The 17,609-nt window shown below is 42.3% G+C and overlaps 1 protein-coding gene across 1 annotated transcript in view; it reads right to left on the reverse strand.

Moving 5' to 3' along the window:
• Positions 1 to 10,965: 10,965 nt before the first annotated feature.
• Positions 10,966 to 17,609, reverse strand: part of LOC109864636 (synapsin-3-like) — a 136,499-nt gene continuing 129,855 nt past the window's right edge. Inside the window, exons 11-14 of the mRNA XM_031797327.1 lie at positions 15,053 to 15,184; positions 14,835 to 14,865; positions 14,516 to 14,678; positions 10,966 to 13,344 (exon numbers count right to left, since the gene is read on the reverse strand). Of these exons, the coding sequence (XP_031653187.1) occupies positions 13,221 to 13,344; positions 14,516 to 14,678; positions 14,835 to 14,865; positions 15,053 to 15,184 (450 nt within the window). The 3' untranslated portion in view covers positions 10,966 to 13,220. The remainder of the gene's footprint in view (positions 13,345 to 14,515; positions 14,679 to 14,834; positions 14,866 to 15,052; positions 15,185 to 17,609) is intronic.

Raw genomic sequence — 17,609 nt, forward strand, 5'->3', positions numbered from 1 at the left:
ATCTATTTTGTGATGTACACCAGTCCCTCCTGCAGCAAAGCACCCCCACAATATGATGCTGCCACCCCTGTGCTTCACGGTTGGGATGATGTTCTTCGGCTTGCAAGCCTCCCCCTTTTTCCTCCAAACAAAATTATGGTCATTATGGCCAAACGGTTTTACTTTTGTTTCATCAGAGTAGAGGGCATTTCTCCAAAAAGTACGATCTTTGTCCCCATGTGCAGTTGGAAACCGTAGTCTGGCTTTTATATTGCGGTTATGGAGCAGTGAGCAGCCTTTCAGGTTATATCGATATAGGACTAGTTTTACTGTGTATATAGATACTTTGGTACCTGTTTCCTCCAGCATCTTCACAAGGTCCTTTGCTGTTCTGGAATTGATTTGCACCTTTCGCACCAAAGTACATTAATCTCTAGGAGACAGAACGCGTCTCCTTCCTGAGTGGTAGGACGGCTGCAAGGTCCCATAGTGTTTATACTTGTGTACTATTGTTTGTACAGATGAACGTGGTACCTTCAGGTGTTTTGGAAATTGCTCCCAAGGATGAACCAGACTTGTGGAGGTCTACAATTTGTTTTCTGAGGTCTTGGCTGATTTCTTTTGATTTTCCCATGATGTTAAGCAAAGAGGCACTGAGTTTGAAGGTAGGCCTTGAAATACATCCACAGGTACACCTCCAATTGACTCAAATTATGTCAATTAGCCTATCAGAAGCTTCTAAAGCAATGACATAATTTTCTGGATTTTTCCAAGCTGTTTAAAGGCACAGTCAACTTAGTGTCTGTAAACTTCTGACCCACTGGAATTGTGATACAGTGAAATAATCTGTCTGTAAACAGTTGTTGGAAAAATTAGTAGATGTCCTCAAAACTATAGTTTGTTAACAAGAAATGTGTGGAGTAGTTGAAAAATGAGTTTTAATAACTCCAACTGTCACGTTCTGACCTTTATGTCTTTGTTTTAGTATGGTCAGGGCGTGAGTTGGGTGGGTTGTCTATGTTCCTTTTTCTATGTGGTGTTTTTGTGTTTGGCCTGGTATGGTTCTCAATCAGAGGCAGGTGTCGTTCGTTGTCTCTGATTGAGAATCATACATAGTTAGCCTTTTCCCACCTGTATGGTGTGGGTGATTGTTTTCTGTCTTTGTGTATGTCACCAGACAGGACTGTTTCGTTTCGTGTCATTCTCTTTGTTATTTTTGTTTTAGTGTTCTATGTTTACACGTACCACGCTGTGCATTGGTCCTCCGTTCCTTGCTACTCCTCCTCAGAAGAGGAGGAAGACGAGCGTTACAGAATCACCCACCAACCAAGGACCAAGCAGCGTGGTGACGGGCAGCGGCAGAAATCTCAAGACTCCTGGACATGGGAGGAGATTTTGAATGGAGAAGGGCCCTGGGCACAGGCTGGAGAATATTGCCGCCCCAAAGCAGAGCTGGAGGCAGCGAAAGCTGAGCGGCGGTGGTATGAGGAGGCAGCATGGCAGCGCGGCTGGGACGAGAGGCAGCCCCAAAAATGTATTGGGGGGAGGCACACGGGAGTGTGGCGAAGTCAGGTAGAAGACCTGCGCCAACTCCCCGTGCTTACTGTGGAGAGAGGTGGACCGGGCAGGCACCGTGTTATGCCGTGAGGCGCACGGTGTCCCCGGTGCGCAGGCATAGCCCGGTACGTTACATCGCAGCGCCTCGTATCGGCCGGGCTAGAGTGGGCATCAAGCCAGGTGCCATGAAGCCGGCTTAGCGCATCTGGTCTCCAGTGCGTCTCCTCGGGCCGGGGTACATGGCACCAGCCCTACACATGGTGTCCCCGGTTCGCCAGCACAGCCCAGTGCGGTCTATTCCACTTCGCCGCACTGGCCTGGCTACGGGGAGTATCCAGCCAGGTAGCAGGCTCGGTGCTCGAGACCTCCAGTGCGCCTCCACGGTCCGGGCTATCCGGTGTCTCCTCCACGCACCAGGCCTCGGGTGGCAGCTCCCTGCACCAGGCTGTCTCTCTGTCTCCTTCCGCCAGAGTCTCCCTCCTGTCCAGCATTGCCAGAGTCTCCCTCCTGTCCAGCGCTGCCAGAGTCTCCGTCTGTCCTGAGCTGCCAGAGTCTCCCTTCTGTCCTGAGCTGCCAGAGTCTCCTGTCTGTCCTGAGCTGCCAGAGTCTCCCGTCTGTCCTGAGCTGCCAGAGTCTCCCGTCTGTCCTGAGCTGCCAGAGTCTCCCGTCTGTCCTGAGCTGCCAGAGTCTCCCGTCTGTCCTGAGCTGCCAGAGTCTCCCGTCTGTCCTGAGCTGCCAGAGTCTCCCGTCTGTCCTGAGCTGCCAGAGTCTCCCGTCTGTCCTGAGCTGCCAGAGTCGCCCGTCTGTCCTGAGCTGCCAGAGTCGCCCGTCTGTCCTGAGCTGCCAGAGTCGCCCGTCTGTCCTGAGCTGCCAGAGTCGCCCGTCTGTCCTGAGCTGCCAGAGTCGCCAGTCTGTCAGGAGCTGCCAGAGTCGCCCGCCAGTCAGGAGGAGGAAGACGAGCATTACACCAACCTAAAGTATATGTACACTTCTGACTTCAACTGTATATTAATCAAGTTTGATCATAAAGTTACTGGTAAACTCCCCCGTGTCAAACAAAATATAAATGCAACATGCAACAATTTTAAACATTTGACTTGTTCATATAAGGAAATCAGTCAATTGAAGTAAATAAATTAGGCCCTAATCTATGGATTTCACATGACTGGGTAGGGGTTCAGCCATGGGGTGGGCCTGGGAGGGCATAACAACTGGAGAGCCAGGCTCAGTCAATCAGAATTAGTTTTTCCCCACAAAAGGGCTTTACTATAGACAAATACCCCCCCCGCCCTTTTATTGTCCCCAGCTCAAGATGCACCTGCTTCTTGATATGCCACACTTGTCAGGTGGATGGATTATCTTGGCAAAGGAGGAATGCTCAACAACAGGGAGGTAAAAAAAAATGTGTTCACAAAATGTTAGAGAAATAATACTCTTGTGCGTGTGGAAAATGTCAGCGACTTTTCTTTTTTTTTTACAGCTCATGAAACATGGGCCAAAAAATATAATTAAACGTTTACCCTATCCATCTATGGCAAAGATACTTATATGTTTGCCCTCTCATCTGTGTCTGGTGTTAGCTAGTTACTGGCTAGCTAGGTCTTCATCTGTGTCTGGTGTTAGCTAGTTACTGGCTAGCTAGGTCTTCATCTGTGTCTGGTGTTAGCTAGTTACTGGCTAGCTAGGTCTTCATCTGTGTCTGGTGTTAGCTAGTTACTGGCTAGCTAGGTCTTCATCTGTGTCTGGTGTTAGCTAGTTACTGGCTAGCTAGGTCTTCATCTGTGTCTGGTGTTAGCTAGTTACTGGCTAGCTAGGTCCTCAGCCAGCATGGAACCGGGGGGGGGGGGGGGGTCATTCAAAACTCTGACACAGTCGTCAAGTGAACATCTGTCACTACAGATGTAACAGTATAGACTTTACGTCCGTCCCCTCGCCCCGACCTGGGCACAACCCAGGGACGCTCTGCACACGTCAACAGTCACCCTCGAAGCATCGTTACCCATCGCTCCACAAAAGCCGTTGGTCAATTTCTTCAACAAGATGATCAGGTCTATATAATTACCAAACATATATTAGTAATGGAAAGGAAACACAGACTCATTGTTTAAGTTTTTAGTAATACAATGGCAGACAGAAGTTGGTTCAGAGTACAGTACATGATAGCTCTCCACAGGTTCTGCAAAGTGTCTAAGACATCCTGTAACTTATATAGCCTCCCCAGTTTCCCTTGCGTGACTTTCCCTGGCAACAACATTTTAATAAATCTAACCTCCCCGTGACAGCAGCAACCATCTTGTCAGCAATTAAAAGCTCAGAAGTGGGTTTGACCGAAACTTGACCTTTCATCACAAGTATAGGGTCATAACAAGGTGAATGAGTCTAAGCATCTTCTGACAGGTGGCTGTTTTCATCAGGCCTGCGGCAGCCTTGTGTTCTCAGAAAACCAGTCGTATTCTCAGAACCTCAGATAGCCACGGTGGGGCCCAGACAGAAGGAGTATGAGCATAGGCGGTTTTTGCCTTCTGATAATGTCTGAAGGGCACAACACTCAAAACAGGTTTTAACACACACACAGAGGTCTCCTGAGAGGAGAACTTACGGTTTATCATAATACAATTTATTAACCCTTGGTTTAACCCCTTCTCTGTAAACTGCATTATAAGAGACATGCCAAACGGGGGTTGTATATTTTTGACAGCATTGGTGCAATTTCAATGTTGTTTTGAGTTCCTTTGTGTATCACCAAATTAGCTTGAGATGTTTTTACTGCAACACTGCATCCACATTGCTTGACATAGGCATTTCAAAGAGCTGTCAGTCAAGGTGAGTTCATGAATATAAGCTCCTCGCCCACTCAGTCTCTTTTCAAACTTCCTGGTAGTTAGCCATGAGAAGAAAAAAAAATGCTGAAATTTTTATTTTTATCCAAAACAAATCTTATGGGTGATATTTTAATAACGCAAAATACTGTTTTACATGGGAATCAGAATGACTGTTAGGGTCCTTTAAATCATAACTAGCGCGCTTGTAGAACATGGGATCTAACATTGGATCTATCTAGTGATCGAGTGGAAAGTAAATCTGTGACTAGTTGATCCTGTGGGCTGCAGACATCTCATCTATATGTATGGCCTAGTTATGAAGATTCTCAGGGCTCTGGGGGTAAGCCCACCTGCTGTCATTCAGCACAACACACTCCAGTGGCAACACTTCCTGCTAATACAGTAGCACCCTGCTGTGTTTGCCTTGGGTCAATTTTACCATATTTATCTCTGCAGGCAGATAACACTATTTTAGAATCCCAGCGGACTCTAACAGCTACAGGAGGCTTGGGGGTGTGTGTGTGTGCGTCTCCCTTTTCGCCCTCATGGTATCTTTGGCATAAAATGTATGTCAACAGCGCAGATACAACAGTGCCACATCAAAGTGCAGTTTTGTTTCATGTTGCTGCCATCTGGCCTTGAACTCAAACGGACAATTTTGTTGCTTCATTTGTATCACAAATAATGTTCCATGTTTCAATCACAGTTATTATAACCCTGCCATCCATACCTGCCATCCATAACCCTGCCATCCATAACAATTGCATGTCTATGACTTAGTTCAAGTACTACTGTACATATTGTCCTGGGTTCTGCCCAGTGACCTATTGTGAAAAGGACTTGGCTAAATCTGTCTACTTTTATTACTCTAGGCCAGTCAGAATCCCCATGCTGGACATCCTGTTTAACTAGGGAAATTTGCAAACATTTGCAGAACCACAACAATACGTTTGCAATCAAATGTAGGAAATTGAGTATGAACATGAATGCATGCACGCACACAAGCAGCACACACATATGCATGCATGCATACTCAACACACACACACACACAAACATATTTCATGCTCTCATACAATTTCCACAGTCTCCAGACCATTATGATGAAAACCGTTCTATTATGAAAGTGTGTGTGTGTGTGTGTGTTTGTGTGTGTGAGGGGGGGGGGAGTCAGGAGAGGAAATGAAACCACTATGGTTAGGGTATAATGTTCCGTCAATAACAGACAGACTATGTGAATTGATATAGGCCACATCGAATAACAGCTACTGCAGCTCTTCCTGCCCCATTTCATGGAAAATGATGGTTTTCCTCTGAGTGCTGCAGACAAAATACACAGGAAGTTATCTTGAATTTACTTCAACGACAGACTGTTCTGTTCTGACATCTTGATGAATACCTAACGGAGATGAGAATTCAAGTCATCTTTGACAAGTTAGTCATATAATACTACAGGTTATTCTCACAGAGGGACCACACTAGAATTCAGTAGTGTACTGTTCAACAGGAACGATTCACCAATGTAATGCTTAATGACTGTCATATTATACCTTCATACTGTGTCAGAACAGCCCTGATATATCATAATATATTTGATAATAACACATTTGATAAATCCCATTGCACAATATCCATTCCCTAGGCTTTTATACAGTCATGTTATAATGACCGGCTATTATCATGTCATCTTAGGTATAGATGGCAGGAAGCACTGAAGGACGGTGGCTTAGACAAGCGCGTGTAGGGAGGCTACGGACAACAGGCAGAGGAGGAAATATTTCCATCTCATAAATGCAGGCACATAGAGAGAACCACAACAATTGGTTAGAGGATAATTGGAATCTTGGTGGCCTTCCCTTTAAAACTCTTAAGCGTTCTCTCTCTCTCTCTCTCTCTCTCTCTCTCTCTCTCTCTCTCTTTCTTTCTCTCATTGCTGTTACCATGACAACCAAGGCCTTCCCTTGATTCTAACCTAAGGAGATTCTCCCCCCCCCCTTTCTCTCTATGGTGACCGACACAATATGCAGATCTGGGAGATAGCGTAGGTACACACACGCACACACACATGCCCAAGAGTGGGAGGATCTTATCATATGAAAAGATCCCTGTGACGCATGTTCAGACCTTGAGGGGCAAGTGTGGTTGGGGACTAGGATGAGAGGGACAAAAAGACTGGCATTTCTATGTCGTTCACAGGTGGGTTCACTAAAATACCTTCCTTTGGAATGTTACAGTTTTGTTCTCCTACTCTCACTGTGTCTACTATATACTGTCATTGAGCAGATTCTGAATGAACAATCAGCATTTGTAGCATTAAGTGGGAATTTTGGATAACTGCACATAGGTGTGGATCATTTCCAAATATCAATGTATTCAGATGTGATACATGAATCAATATTAATTTCACTGAGACCTGAAAAATAACAATCGTGAACAGCTGCCGTGCAATCCATGATCAGGAAAACCTAGAGACCAGAAGTGGTGTTTAGTTGAATACTGACAATAGAGAAACATAGTCGATTACAAAAAAAGACCTAGTCCTTGTAATTTAAGTTGACAGCATGCTGGAAGTACTCTGGTTGAGCAATCAGAGAAGCCTGTTGGAAATGTAGGTTTGGATTGGTTTGTTTGGGAGCAGTGCCTTCTACTGACAGACTAAAATCACTGCAAGCACACACTTTTTCCCCCTGTAGATTTTAGATAGATAGTAGATACTATGTTCTGTTTTCTGGTGGTTTCCAGATACAATTATCATATTAGTTGCCACTAAAGCGACTGTAATCTATTTATACTTAAAATATGTTTATTATTTTTATGGAAAGGTCAACCAGTCCATGTGTGTCTATCTGAGGGCCATGGGGGCCAGAGGCAGTGCTCAGTGGCAGATGGGTGACTAGATAGACTCCCTGAAGAATGCAAGTGCAAGACCACGCTGGCCCAGCACAGTGATAATCATCACAGATCTAGAGGGATGGAATGTAATTATAGGTGGGAGGAGCTATAAGAGGACAGTCTCATTGTAATGGCTGGAATGGAATGAATGTAATGGTATCAAACACATCAAGCATATGGAAACCACATACTGTATTTAACTCTGTTACATTAATTCCATTCCACCCATTACAATGAGCCTGTCCTCCTATATCTCCTCCCACCAGCCTCCTCTGAATGCAATACACATATTTGTTTATGGCTGAGTTTCAATCTACTCATTGGGCTCTTGTCTGGAGGAAACCTGGCACCATCCTTACAGTGAAGCACGGTGATGGCACAATCATGCTGTGGGAATGTTTTTCAACAACAGGTACTGGGAGACCAGTCAGGATCGAGGGAAAGATTAATGGAGATAAGTACAGAGAGATCCCTGATGAAAACCTGCTTCAGAGCGCTCAGGACCTCAGACTGGGGTGAAGGTTCACCTTCCAACAGGACAACAACCCTAAGCACCCAGTCAAGACAATGCAGGAGTGGCTTCGGGACAAGTCTCTGAATGTCCTTGAGTTGCCCAGCCAGAGCCCGGAACCCAGTCGAACATCTCTGGAGACCTGAAAATAGCTGTGCAGTAACACTCCCCATCCAACCTGACAGCGCTTGAGAGGATCTGCAGAGAAGAATGGGAGAAGCTCCCCAAATAGAGGTGTGCCAGGCTTGTAGCGTCATACCCAACAAGACTCGAGGCTTACTTATGTAAATTTGCAAAAATGTATAACCTGTTGCTTTGTTATTATGGGTTATTGTGTGTAGATTGAGGAGGGGGAAACAATTAAATCACTTTTAGAATAAGGCTGTAACGTAACAAAATGTGGCAAAAGTCAAGGGGTCTGAATACTTCCCGAATGCACTGTATACTGAACAAAAATGTAAACGCAACATGCAACAATTTCAAAGATTTTACAGTTCATAGAAGGAAATTAGTCAACTGAAATACATTGATTAGGCCCTAATCTATGAATTTCACATTCTGCCCACAAATTCTCTATAGGATTGAGATCAGAGCTTTGTGATGGCCAATCAAATACCTTGACTTTGTTGTCCTTAAGCCATTTTGCCACAACTTTGGAAGTATGCTTGGGGTCATAGTCCATTTGGAAGACCCATTTGCGACCAAGCTTTAACTTCCTTAATGATGAGTACGATCTTTGTCCCCATGTGTAGTTGCAAACCGTAGTCTGTTTTTTTTATGGCAGTTTTGGAGCAGTGGCTTCTTCCTTGCTGAGCAGCCTTTCAGGTTATGTCGATATAGGACTTGTTTTACTGTGGATATAGATACCTTTGTACCTGTTTCCTCCAGCATCTTCACAAGGTCATTTGCTGTTGTTCTGGGATTGATTGGAACTTTTTGCACCAAAGTACATTTATCTCTAGGAGACAGAACGCGTCTCAGACTTGCCAAAACTATAGTTTCTTAACAAGAAATGTGTGGAGTGGTTGAAAAACTAGTTTTAATGACTCCAACCTAAGTGTATGTATACTTCCGACTTCAACTTTATCATTTTGCTATCAAGTATTGTTTTTTCAAATTCTGCCCTCAAGGGTTTTCACAAAATAGAACACATGGCACTTTGCACTTTATTTTAAGACTCTCTTCGTTGCTGTTACATTAAATGTATACAAATCAATGTAAGAACACAAGGGCATGCTAATTTAAAAGATGTCTAGTTAGTTTAATAATAATATGTCTCAATGTTGGAGTTTGCCCCTGGCTGCCCGTAAGTTAAAAAAACAAGAAAATTGTGCGTCTGCTTTGGTTAATATAAGGAATTTTATATACAACATTTGCTTTTACTCAGGTATGAGGGTTGAGTGCTTTTTCAACCACTGTACTTATTAAGTACATTTAAAACCAGATACTTGTAGACTTCTACTCAAGTAGTGTTTTACTGGGTGACTTGCACTTTGACTTGAGTCATTTCTATTAGTATAAGTAAAGTATCTTTACAGTTACTCAAGTATGACAATTGAGTACTTTTTCCCACCACTGCTTTTACACAAGAGTGAAACTGAAATGTTGTCAGTTTAATGTCGCTGGTGAATAAATAATTGCAAGCATTTATGTAACAAATCTGGAAAATACCTAATTTGTCTTGTCTTCGTAAATTCTTCAAGATGTTTTCATTACGGTTGAATGCAAAGATAAACATTCTATCACAGGTATTTTATAAAGAATACCATATACACCTTCAAATATCCCTTGCAGAGGCCAGTCAAATAACTCTGTGGCCTTACGTCATCAACTTTAATGATGATTTACTTATGAGTGACATGCACAGGCAGTCCCTTTGTCTCCACCCTGGCACTCTAAAACTCAGAATTGGACAGTGAGGATGCAGTTATAATTTCTACACATTCCACAACTATGAGGGTGAAACCATGGTATGGGTTCTTTCAGCACCTAATATTCATATATGACACCTCACACTAGTCACCTGCAACCGAGGAGCTAGAGGTCATGTTCATTATATGGAGTGCACTAAAACGAGTGCTTTGACTAAAAAGGAATCTCCTTACAGAGACTGAGGCCAGTGTAATGTTACTCAGCTGATATGTACAGGTATGTTTTTAATCCTGTTTTTAATCCTCGTCTAAACTAAGCTGTGGATCAAGAGCTTTAGATCCGTCACAGAACACTCGCCTGAGGGACATTAACTTTATCACTCACTTACTCACCTCTGAACCATCCAGATCATAGGAAAGTAAGGAATCCAGAAAACGATTTGTTCTGGAATGGGCCCAGGCTGTTGCCAAACCCCTACGCCAGGGATGCCGTAGTGCCGCAGGCACTACCTTTTTAAAATGTATTTAACCAACTTTGAAGACCAGGTGGGTTTTAATTTAGGCAAACCACTGAACTGGGCCCGGTCTCCCAAAAGCAGCTTAAGGCTAAGTTCATTGTTAGAACCATAGGATCCTATGGTTCTGAAATGAATATAGCCTCAAGATGCTTTTGTGAAACTGGGCCCTGGTGTGGTGTAGTGCCGCAGGCACAACATTTCTTTATTTACTACATTTAAAAAAATGTATCCCGGAGTGACGGAGGCCGGAGAGTTTCCTACCCCTACCCTACTCCTAGACACAAACCTCACGCCAACTCAAGTAAACGTCTAATCTGAGTCAAAGGAATTTTGGGATTATCAGTAAATCAGTTCTGTGCTTCTTAGGGAAGTCAGAGGACTCACAGTAACAGCCTTAAATGGAGAAGACTTGTCTGTGATCAGACACCCGCACTGAAATCTATGAAACTGCTTCAAATGGGACTTCAGTAACAGAAAGAGGGTTGGTGGTAGTTAATAAAGTTTTATGCTTTAAATAGAAAGTGACAGACAGTCAGAGACAACGGAAAGTGGCAATAATTCAAATGTTGTCATAAATTGGTTGGTGGGCACTCACCTTGTAAATCCTCTGTGTTCTATGAGTTTCACATCCTGAAGATCACGTGTCAGGGTATTTCTTATGACAAAGACAATGGGGACACGATGCTAGGCATTCTACACTACCTGAGATGGAGAATGGGATATTACATGGTTGTATAACAGGGGTTTATAATCATCGCTACCCAGCACTGTACGCTGCTTTGTCAACACGACAAATAAAAGACTTACCACCGTAAGTGTAATAAAATATGTCACTTTTAATAAAAACTGAACAAATAAACAAAACAATGTTACAATGACTTGCATTAATAACACAAACACACATTATGCATCGCACACTTCATACATTATAAGCAGCCAGACAACAGCAATTATTTACATGACGTTGTTCCACCAGAGGCACACCGGGGGTCAGTTTTCATGCCACACTTATGTCAATAACACACGGGGGGGGGGGGGGGGGGCACACAATGCCTTCCAGCAGATGCTCACCATAAGAGGACACGTGACGGTAAGTTCTGTTGGATAGGAAATAAGAGAGGAGGACGGCTATTCAACGGTGGTGTCGATGACCTCTGAGCATCTGTTGAATGGCATTGGGCCCACTTTAATAAACACATGGCCATTGCCGTTAAATATAATGGCTATTGCCGTTCAATTCTTCATTGCAATGACATGTAAATTGTGATATGAAAACCCATGTCATATTCATTTAGTTATTGACTGTAGATAGTAGACTCATCTATGGGTGTATTGCCTTTTACTAACAGAGAATAACTACTTGAGAGACAGCACAGTACATCAACTTTACTGTATGAATGTTAGGATTCAAATTGTAGGATTACATGCAGACACACAGATTAGGTCAAATGAAAAGCCATTCCCTTTTTTTGTCTTAATTTCACCCACTCCAGAGTATTAGTGGTAACTACTAGTAGCATCACAGCTTGCTGGAATTGAGGTAGTTACTAGGTGACCGCATCACCACTCAATTCTGAATTTCTTCAGTAGTTAATTAACATTATTTGCTTACTGAAATGGTCAATTAACAAATGAGTAAATAAATCACAATGGATGTGTGGCACCCAAATATGGAGGTGTGGCATTCACACGTTTACAGCATTATACCATGTACACTATAGAATCACCAGTAGAAGCAAAATGATTGAATTCTTAGAAGCATTACTAACACTCACAGTGGTAACGAGTAAACATTTTGATTTATCAACATCAAGATTTTCAGTGAATCATAGTTTTGTTATGGCTTTTCATAGTATTCAGTACTTTGAATTGTAGAAGCATTTCACATTTAACAGAGACAAAATAATTCAAACACACAGGTTTTAAAATACAAACACATAATTTGGTCCATTTTGATAATAATACCTTACTATGATTGGCATATATGTTCAGGACAATAAATACAGTTTGAAAGTGAAAAGACAATCTTAATAATTGTTAAATGTATTTAAATGAAGTTGGAGAGCAAGATTAATTTCACCCATATTGCTGATAGTGCGACTTGAAGTGCAAGTACTACAAATAAAGTATGGGGACAAAATTCAATCCATGAAATAGAATTGTCATTTTTCATACCAGTCAAAAATGATACCTTAAACAGAAAATCAATTTGGGCGCAGAGACTTAAAATGTTTGCACTTAAAGTCAAAAGAATAAACTAGCCAGTCATGTGATTAGTCTGTCCTTCTCTATTATAATGTGATGGGGGGGGGGGGGGGTGAATCAAATGCCCAAAATTTAAAAAATTGTTCATAGCGCTATTTACATTGGATAGTTCATAAAGCTTAGAACTTAGGGAAGAATTGTCTGTGATGAAAGACTTAAGATAATATTTCCGCCTCGTAAAATTGCAAATTGACAGGTACAGTATATAGCCTAAACTATTTTGACCTAATACAAGGGATTTTAATCAAAAATCACTTTGGTAATCAAACGCCAAAGCAAAATCACAAATCATTATATAGTAACTAAATCAGCCAATCTATATGGCAATAGTATTTCTGTGAAATGAGACTGGCAAGATGCTAAGCATTGCTGGTGAACCGAGCTCATACACTATTATGGGTCATTTCTAAATACTGCAATATATCCTTTGTCTTCCAAAGTATATCAACATCCTTGAAGTTGATAAACACATTATGACCAAAACAAAAGAATGAAACAAATGATGAACATTTGATGAAATGACAAACAGAATGCAAACTGACATCTGAACTACACCAACCAAGCAGTAGAAGATGAACTATAACCCAATTTAGTATTTTTGTTATTTGACGGATGATTCTGAGAGGTGGATGCTCTCTACCTGCCATTTATGGATAAGAACAGAAAGTAGGAAGTGGTGGACAGGAAGCTTCTGCTCTGTGGGTTGACTGAGCGCGCTCTGTAACAGATTGGTAGCTTGGAGCTCTTCTGGAGGCCGATGGCTAATGGCTGATAGTAGGCGGATGGATATGAGGAGTCTGTTGAAGTTAGTCGGAGAAGAGGCTGGCGAAGGACTGCCGCAGGCTGCGGATGGTCTCTGCCTTGGCCTCGTCGTCCGTGGCGTTCCCTTTCAGGGTCTCAGTGAAGGTGTTGGTGAGCGACTGGGATTTGCTGCAAGGCGCGAAAGTGAGAATGAGGCTGAGGCTTGAGGGGCATGCAACATGGAGATGGTGGATGTATGTGCGTGTATGTTTGCGTGCATTCGTGTGTGAAGAGGGGCAAGGGGGCATATTCGGCCAACTTTGCTACTGCAGTTTGATCAACAGAGGCTGGCCAACAGCACACACAACAGGGAATAAACTAGTGCACTTTGCTCTCTAAGGCCAACTAGATTTGGACAAAGGAGCTTAATCTTAGAAGAGACGTGTTCATGTGTATTATAGCAAAGCCAACGACTGTCAGCTTGGACAGAAATACAGTCAAACTTTAGTTGGGCAATGGTTGTGGAGAAATCTAGTTGTAAATTGCCCTACAGACAACCCCTTTGCCATGTACAGCCAATCCACGTTGAACTAGGGAGTTACGAGGGAATCAAAACTCACTTTTATCACATATTATCTGAAGGGGTGGATGGAGCTGAGCATCCTGCAAATGGAGGCCGTTTATTAACAGCCGTTAAACAGGAACAAATGTGGGCATGTCAGAGACTATAATAGAGTATTTCTGTAAACAGGAAGTGTCGAGCTACAGGAGCGGTAAAATCTCTATACAAAGTCTCCATCTAGCAGCCATTTGTGGCATCTGCACAGATCTGCTCCAAGTAGATATATTCCTAGTTTTACCCAGAAAGTAAATATTTTAATGAAAAGACGACAGTTTAAGGTTTTCACAGAACTTTTACTAGAGATCTTGTACTTAGCACAGTAGAGTTCTTTACTATTCTAATTAAGAAATAAGCCCGAGGAGGTGTGGTATATGGCCAACATATGAAATTCTAAACTGGGTGGTTTGAGCCCTGAATGCTGATTGGCTGAAAACCGTGTTTTTTTTTTTACTGTTCTAATTACGTTGGTAACCAGTTTATAAAAGCAATAAGGCACCTTGGGGATTTGTGGTATATGATCAACATACCATGATGGCAAAGGGCTGTATCCAGGCACTCAGAGTTGAGTCGTGCTTAAGAACAGCCCTCAGCCGTGTTATATTGGCCATATACCACACCCCACATGCCTTATTGCTTAATTATATTCTTCTGTTAAGTTAATATTCATATTGCACACCCATGTTAACATCAGCTATGACCATGGAGATGAGATTTAAGGCACTTGATGCGTTGACTTACTTCAGTTGAGGAGGTTGTTTCTGGGAGCAGGGGCCGGTGGCAACGGGAGGTGGGATGGGTCCGGGCTGGAAGGCCTGGCTGGGAGAGGTGTTAGCTGAGCGGGCTCGCTGAGGAGAACCCTGGGCTGACTGGGAGGGAGAACTAGAGCCAGAGCGATGCCCACCTGCAGAGCAAACACGCACTCGTGTTTCGTCTTAGAGACTCAAGGCACTACTATGTGTATTTCTCAACACTATCATAATGTTCATATTCACCACAACAACAATCAAATGTTGTAGCAATCAAACTGGTGATAAGATGTCGATGGAGGTCTCTTTACCTTGGGCCCTTCTTGGCTGGGTCGTCTGTGGCTGTGAAATGAAAAGCATTGGAAATGGACAGTAATAGTGCATGATGCATGGTTGGTTTGATATACTCTCTACACAAGGGCTTATTTGAAGCAATTCTTCATTACTTCTGAGATCAAATCTAGATGACAAATTCAAATGCAAATCCATAATAGTGTTACACTCTGGAGAGGAGGTGAAAGAGATTTACCTTCACAGCGATGGGCTGTGGTGTGTTGATCCCGAGCAGCACGCTGCACATCTTATTGATCACTAGATCAGTGATCAGCTGCCTGTCCTCCTCCACGTGCTCACCAATCAGAGGCATGGAACTGTCCATCACCTAGATGACACAGGAGAGGTACACCAATCATAGTGAAGAACAACTACACGGACAGTATTGGCAGGGATTCTAGACTGAGTCAATGCAAGTAAATGAGAAATTCACTGTAAATCCATTCAACGTGATTGACTTCATTCTTGCCACTAGAGAGCAGTATTGGAACATCTTATTTGAGCAGCTATGCCCGATGAAGGTGATGGTGAGGGGGTGAAATTCACTGCAGTTTTGATGTTAGAGCACAGTGACTACTGATATGTGTATATGTGTATACTATAGTGTATACTACACTATTCTATACTATACTATAGTACTATAGGCATAAACATGAGAGATGTGACTTATTGATGTGACATATTATTACTTCAAATACATCAAAATATTACAGTCATTATTTCAGTACATTTAGTACTTATGTCGTAACTTATGGGTGGACACTGGATGTCAGGACATTGCACGGCCACATAGATAATTGACTCAACAAAAACTTTCCCCACCGTAGCATTTCAACTCACAACACATGTGCTTTGTTTGAAACCATCTCCGCAAAGCATGTGGCTCTCCACCAATCCACCAGCCATGCTTTCCTCTGCATGAGAGGGTCGTGCCAATGCCACGCCAAATGAGAACCAAAACAAACAGAGGAAAGCCTGTTTCACAGGCTGAGGGAGAAAACAGAGGGAACACTGCCAGCAGAATGCATGTGTCAGGTCCCCAGAGTGGTATCAGGCCACTGCACGCATTGTGGCCAGAGCAAACTGTAAACAGACAGAACTCCTTTTATCCATGTGCCCCATGTACACAGTGTACACAGGCGAGTGTCTGTATGTGTGCGTGCGTGTGTGTGTGTGTGTCTACGAGTGTCTGTATGTATGTGTGTGCGTGTGTGCAGCTGGGAGAGCTGGGAGATGGGTAGAAGGAAGAGAACTGGGCAGGTGATGTGCCTGGCAGTGTGGCCCCTTAGTCATAACTAGTGGTGTAAAGTACTTAAGTAAAAAATACTTGAAAGTACTACTTAAGTCGTTTTTTGGGGTATCTGTACTTTATAATTTTTTTAATTTTTACTTTTACTTCACTACATTCCTAAAGAAAATTATGTACATTTTACTCCACACATTTTCCCTGACACACAAAAGCACTTATGTCTAAGTGTTGGAGCATACCCCTGGCGTACCCCCTCTGTAAACGAAAAAACAAGAAAATGATGAGGTCTGGTTTGTTTAATATAAGGAATTTGAAATTATTTATACTTGTCTATTTACTTTTGATACTTAAGTATATTTAGCAATAATATTTACTTTTGATAATTGAGTATATTTAAAACCAAATACTTCTGGACTTTTACTCAAGTAGTATTTCACTGGATGACTTTCCGTTTTACATTAGTCATTTTCTACTAAGGTATCTTTTACTTTGAATCAAGTATGACAATTGGGTACTTTTTCCACCACTGGCCATAACCATAAGGGGCTGGGACTGACTGAGCCCTGGAGGACTGGCAGCTGCAGCCGGGACCCACTGCAAGCCAGGAGCCACTTCAAACGTGGTGCAGTGGCAGCCAGAGTACCGGTTACACCCTGGTGATTTATTGGGATATAGACTCATCTAGCAGATGACAAGGCTGCAGTTAGTTGCCCTTTAGTATTAGAACATAGAGGAGAGGTGTTGTTTTCCCTCTCTTTCATTGGGCTGCACAGTGTTCCCTGCTGCTGGTCTGTACACTGTATTCTGGGATGGAAAGATTAAGGGTTGGAAATGGTGCAGTCTGTACTCGGGATGGGCCGTACAGAAACTCCAAAAGAGGCTACTGTTGTTTGTTTACTTTAGCTGAATGATTTCTATGATGGTGTGTAATGTTTGTTTTTTATGTGTGCCAAAATTTTTATTTTTATGTGTGCCAAAATTTTTATTTTTATGTGTGCCAAATTTTTATTTTTATGTGTGCCAAATTTTTATTTTTATGTGTGCCAAATTTTTATTTTTATGTGTGCCAAATTTTTATTTTTATGTGTGCCAAATTTTTATTTTTATGTGTGCCAAACTTTTATTTTTATGTGTGCCAAATTTTTATTTTTTTGTGTGCCAAATTTTTATTTTTATGTGTGCCAAATTTTTATTTTTATGTGTGCCAAATTTTTATTTTTATGTGTGCCAAACTTTTATTTTTATGTGTGCCAAATTTTTATTTTTTTGTGTGCCAAAAATTGTCACACAGATGTTGTTGAACTATCCGTGCAAACGATTTCAGTTGAATACAGCTTGATGATAATAATACATATACATACATATATAGGGCTTTTTTCAAGAACCTCAAAGTCGCTTTACAATCATAGAAATGGAAAAAGAAAAACAACAGGAGACAAATCAAAACATCAGGCGAAACAAGACATGAATAAAGAGAGGGGTGGGCTCAAAGAAGGGGAAAGAG

The sequence above is a fragment of the Oncorhynchus kisutch genome, linkage group LG19, assembly GCF_002021735.2.
Source record: "Oncorhynchus kisutch isolate 150728-3 linkage group LG19, Okis_V2, whole genome shotgun sequence".
Lineage (NCBI taxonomy): Eukaryota > Metazoa > Chordata > Actinopteri > Salmoniformes > Salmonidae > Oncorhynchus > Oncorhynchus kisutch.